Source organism: Myotis myotis, unplaced genomic scaffold, assembly GCF_014108235.1.
Source record: "Myotis myotis isolate mMyoMyo1 unplaced genomic scaffold, mMyoMyo1.p scaffold_m19_p_2, whole genome shotgun sequence".
Lineage (NCBI taxonomy): Eukaryota > Metazoa > Chordata > Mammalia > Chiroptera > Vespertilionidae > Myotis > Myotis myotis.
The window spans coordinates 216,141,509-216,146,842 of NW_023416324.1; the positions used below are offsets into that span (position 1 = coordinate 216,141,509).

Genomic DNA, 5,334 nt, shown 5'->3' on the forward strand with positions numbered 1-5,334 from the left:
AATAAAATAACACGGGGGTGGAGAGCAGAGAGAGAGAGAGAGAGAGAGAGAGAGAGAGAGAGAGAGAGAGAGAGAGAGAGAGAGAGAGAGAGAGGCTAGAGCAGCAGAACAGGCACACAGCCCCTCCGCGGTCCCAGGGAGAGAGCCCCTCCCCCACCGCCCCCGCCCCGCTGCTGCGAAACACCGGCTGACTTCCATTTGTATGTAAAATCTCAACACTTGATCATTTATTTCTTTTTTTGCAACAAAACAGGTAATAAATATTATTTAGCACTTTTTTTCTTTTTACAAAAATAAAACAGATGATACACTCTGGGGGGCGGGCGGCGGTGGGGGGGGATGTTACTGACAGACGCCGGGAGGCCCAGGCAGTGCGGCGCCCGCCCAGGCTCCCGGCGCAGGAAGCACGCGAGGGTTTGTCATTTGTGTTAAAAGTGGCAAAAGACACGGACACAGAGGAGGCCCGGCTCCGGCTCCGCGCCGGTGGGGCGGCCGGCAGGTGAGCACACGGTTTCGCAGCGCGCACGGACCTCACGGAGATATTTACACAGCCAAGGAAGAAAGGCAAGCCGTCGGGACCCCAACACCCGAATTATATTCACAGCAACAGCCTCTGAGTCCCGTCCAGCCCTCGGTACCAGGTCCGCCCCATCGGGTGAGGGACCGATCACTGGTGCTCAGCGACCGAGTCGGGTGGGCGGCGGACTCTTTTAAAATAACGAAAACCCCGCTCCGCCCCGAGTGGACAGCGTGGGGCCGCTCCCGCCGCAGGGCCCTGCGCCGCCCGGCCATGAAGCGTGTGCTGCTGTCGGAAAAGGGGACGTGGGCGCGTTAGAAGGCCACGCGCCGAGGCCAACAGGGAGGACGCAGGGTGTGGGTTGACCCGATCTGAAACCGAGACAGGACGACCATGGCGCTTCTGGTACCGACCGCCAGCTTCCACGAACTCCTAGCCCGGCCTCCCCTCCCCGGAGGCCCCACCCGCCCAGAAACTGGGCGGGAGGAGAGGGAGTCCCCAATGCCTCCCTCCCCATCCCCCAAGTAACCAAGTGCAGCCAGAGCGAGTGAGGCCTGGTTCCAGGAGAACCAGTTCTGAGAATCCCCTCTTTGGGGGGCCGGGGGGGGGGGGGGGTTTGGGGAGGGGTGCGCACAGCGATGTCCTCTTAGAAGTGTGTCCACCGGATCCTCGCTAAAGCCAGAGAGGGCTGAGCCAGGTCCCGCGCACGCCCCTCTCACTCCCCAAGTTCAGTGCGCCCCAGGGGGCTGGCCTTGCACCCCTGCTCCCCAACCCAGCCACGGCCCCAGTGCCCCCAGTCCTCGCTTCCCCGCGGCCTCCTCGCCCCACTCGCCAGACCGAGCCGACCTGCCGGCTACTTGGCGTCGGAGGTGAGGCGCGGCAGGCCGCCGGCGCCCAGGGCCGCCACGTGGGGGTGCGGCGGGGGCACCTGGCACACGCTGCAGGGGCAGGGCACGCCGCCCCAGTGCTGGAAGCCGCCGCCGCCGCCGCCCCCGCCGCCCAGGGGGGCCGCCGCCGCCGCCGCGGGAGACTTGAGCAGGCCGTGCGGGGGCCGGATGGAGCCGACCGACGACAGCCCGGAGCCGGGCAGGGAGGCGCTGGACACCGCGGCGGCGGCAGCGGCGGCGGCGGCGGCGGCGGGCGGCAGGAGCGGATGGTGCACCGCGGGGTGGTGCGCGGCGGCGGGGTGCGCGGCGGCGGCGGGCAGGGGCGCGGAGTGCGCGAGGCCGCCGCAGGGGGCCGGGTGGAAGCCGGCGTGGTGGCCGCCGTAGATCTCGCTCACCAGCCGCTTCATCTCCTCCAGCGAGCTGGTGAGCATGAGGATGTAGTTGCGCGCCAGCAGCAGCGTGGCGATCTTGGAGAGCTTGCGCACCGACGGGCCGTGCGCGTACGGCATGACCTCGCGCAGCCCGTCCATGGCGATGTTGAGGTCGTGCATGCGCTTGCGCTCGCGGCTGTTGATCTTGAGGCGCAGCTGCTGCAGCTCGGGCTCCGTCAGCTGCTTCTTGTCCTTCTTCGTGGACGACGCGGCCGCCGCCGCCGCGCTGGACGAGGCCCTGAAGCCGCCGCCGCCCAGCTTGTCCCCCGGGTGCGCGGCCGCCGCGCCCAGGGCGCCGCGCAGCTCCGAGCTCAGCTCCGGCGGGCAGTCGCTCGGCGTGGACGAGGACACGGTGCCCCCGGTGAAGCCGCCGCCGCCGCCGCCCTTGCCCCGGGCCGTCAGGAACAGGTCATCGGGCTCGGGCGAGGACGGGCGGCTGGACACCAGGCTGGCGTCCGAGTCCATGGCCCCGGGCACAGTCGGGCTTTCGCAGGGGCCTTCCTCCCTCGGCTGCCAGGCGTCTCCGCGCGTCCTACGGAGGAGAGAGCCGAGACCGAGGGGAGGTCAGCGGAAGAGAACAGCTGCGGGGCCTGCGCCTGCTCCACCGCGGGGCCCAGGCTCGGATGGCGGGTCGCCTTGTGCTCACCGCCCACCCTTGGCCTTCCTGGGGAGGGAAGGGGGGGCGCACACGTCTTCTCTCCTTCCCTCCCCGCAGCCTCCCCTCGCGCGCAGCCACAGGTTGCTCCCGGCCAGCGAGCCGGGGGCGTCCCCGGGAGGGCGGCCTTCTGGAGGCCTCATGCCTTCCGCCAGGAACGGGGAGCCGGTCTCCAGGGTTGGTATAAACAAGTGGCAAGTGAAGGTTTCCCTTGGGAAGGGCGAGTCTAAATAGATGTGCATTTGGTTCCTCACACGCACCCATCCACCTCATCTCCATCGACAGCGCGGAGCCGACACACGAACATGCCCGCACAGGGCCCGCACCCAGAGCCCGCACCGTGCCGGGTTCCGGCGCTGCGCCCGGGGCCGCGCGGAGCTCGCCAGCGGACCAGGACTTCGGCAGAGGCAGCCGTGACCGCCCGACTTTTCGTTTGCGGGCGAAGGATGCTGCGTGGGTGCGCGGTGGGTCAGAGCGAGGAACCACCGTGGAGAACTGGCGGGCCGGGGCGGGTTCGGGGACCCTCTACGGAGCTTCCTGGGGCGCAACCCAGTGGAGGGGCGTCCGCCCCGGGCGTGCAGCTGGGGCGGCGGAGGGCGGGGACACTTACTGTGGATGCAGTTAGAGGCGCTCGTTCCCAGACGGGCTCCGGCGCGGAGGGCGCGTGGGTCTGTGCTGCGCACCGCACCTTCCCGGGCTCGGCCGGCTTTTATAGCGCGGCGGCGGCGGCGGCGGCGGCGGCAGCGGCGGTGGCCGCGCGGGGCGGGAACAATGCGCGGGTCCTGGAGGGGCCGCCGCGCCAATGAGCGGGGCCCGCGGCGGGTGGGGTGGAGTGGGAGCTGGGAGTGACGTCATCCGGGCTCATTCCGCTCAATGAAGCTGGCGGCGCCCGGCGCCCGCCTCCTCCCCGCGCGCAGCCAATGGGCGCGCGCAAAGGAGGTTCCGGGCGGAGCTGGAGGCGGGGCTGGGTGGGGCGCGTGAGAGGCGAGGGAGGTGGGCGGGCTCGTGGGGAAGTGCCGAGGGCTGATCTCGACCGCGACCGCCGCCGAAAGGGAACTTTGTTACATTTGTTTGAAAATACGGTGGCCAGAGAGGCGGCTGGGGGATGGGGTGGGCTGGGAGCGCCACAAACTAACCTGATACCCGACGCGGTGAGACGCGCTGGGGCTAGAGCGCGCGCTCTCTCTCTCTCTGTCTCTGTTCTCCGCTGCCTGTCCGCACCCCACGGGCTCCAGCACGCGGACATTTGGAGCCCCCGGTAAACGGCAACCAGGCACAAAGCACCTGCTTTCCTCGCACTCGAAGAGCTCGCCAGGAGGCGGCCGGCAGCGCCCTCCGCTGGGGGCAGGGCCTAGCGAGACACAGGGCGGGGAAGGAGGAGGGAGGGCGCCTCCCCAATGGTGCTTGCAAAGAAACAGCGACTCTCCCGTCAAGTTGCGGAGGGTGCCGACCCCGGGACGCGCGCTGCCGCAGAGCTGCGCACACACCCTTCCTTCATTAGCTGTGTTTTCAGCGTCAGCTCTGTGGTCCTCACCGCGACACGACGGGGTGGGCAACGCCGGACCGTCTGCAGCAAGAGGCGCCAGGCCCGGGCGAGGCTTCTGCACACCCGGGGCCGGACGGCGAGATCCAGCCCCTCGCGGCCGCGTTCCCACGGGCTTTAGCAGCCCCAGCCGGCTCCGGACACGGAAATCTTTGACCGGGAGAAATGAAACCTGTCTTAGGTGCATCTACCCATTTTGTAGATGGGAAACGGAGAGACTGTGTCTGCCTGCGGCAAGTCTGCAGAAAAAGCCTGCTAACCCTGCCCGGACTGCGGACGCCAGCGCGGCCCCAAGCGCCGTCTCTGAGCTTTCCCTGCGCGGAATTTGTGAAGTCCACACCCTTCAAGTACAGGCGTTTGTTTGCGGGGACCGGGGCTGGGGGGGTGGGGGGGGCAGGCCTGTGCGCTTCTGCCGCGCACTCAGCACAGCCCAGCCCCGCTCAGGGAACGTTAGTCAGTGGGTTGTTTGGCAACTTTTAATTTGCATGAAGGCTTCAAGAAACCAAACAAATAAACATAGTAAGCGCTTTGCCTGCAAGTTAGCAAAGTTACAAATACACAAATACGAAAAGACCCCGCAGTGATGCTCCCAGTCCCCCCCCCCCACACACACACAGGTCTGTTCACTGGGAAGCCCCCCGCCCGCTCTCCGCCTTCTGGGCGTTCTTTTTCTAGCCGCGGCCGCCCAGCTGGCTCTGCAGCCGTCCGTTAAATATGTATTTAATACACGAAGAACGGAAGCGTGGGGCCATGTCCTCCAACGGCTCAGGAGGGTGGCCGGCAACCGCTCAATCGGGAGAATCTGTCACAGACTCCCACGCGGAGAGCAGGGCGGGCGGGGAACTGGGCTGTGCGCGGGCCATCCCTTTGGGCCCCCGGAGGCGGCTGGCAGTGAGGACATCGTGGAGGGGGGCGCATCGGGCCACCAGCCGGGCTCCTCCGTGTATCTAATGCCGGCAGCCCGGCAGGCGGACCGTGCGCGGTCAGTCCAGCGCGCGGCATGCGGCTCGGAGCCCCAATTCCTTCTTTAGTCTCTCGCCACCGGTGACCGCCAGCGGGAGGGCGAGGCCCGAGGCTCTCCGGGCGCTAGCTCGGTTGGAAGCAAGGGCGGGACCAGCCTGGAAACAGCCGAGTTTAGAGCCTGGGAAGGCAGTGGGGAGGCAGCGGAGCTGGCTCACCAGGTTCCCGCGTGGACGCCCCTAAGGACCATCCAGGCCCTGCACCCGGCCACCCAGCCGAGGGGGCACGGGGCCTCCCTCCCTACGCCTGGGGCTTGGGGTGGCAGCTCCGGGCTGCAGGCC

The 5,334-nt window shown here is 68.0% G+C and overlaps 1 protein-coding gene across 1 annotated transcript; it reads right to left on the minus strand.

Moving 5' to 3' along the window:
• Positions 1-1,132: 1,132 nt before the first annotated feature.
• On the minus strand, positions 1,133-3,183 carry OLIG2 (oligodendrocyte transcription factor 2). The gene is made up of 2 exons (XM_036350788.1): positions 3,101-3,183; positions 1,133-2,367 (listed from the first exon to the last, which is right to left on the minus strand). The coding sequence occupies exon 2, from the start codon at positions 2,298-2,300 to the stop codon at positions 1,371-1,373; it is 930 nt and encodes a 309-aa protein (XP_036206681.1). The 5' UTR covers positions 2,301-2,367; positions 3,101-3,183; the 3' UTR covers positions 1,133-1,370.
• Between the last annotated feature and the right edge of the window lie 2,151 nt (positions 3,184-5,334).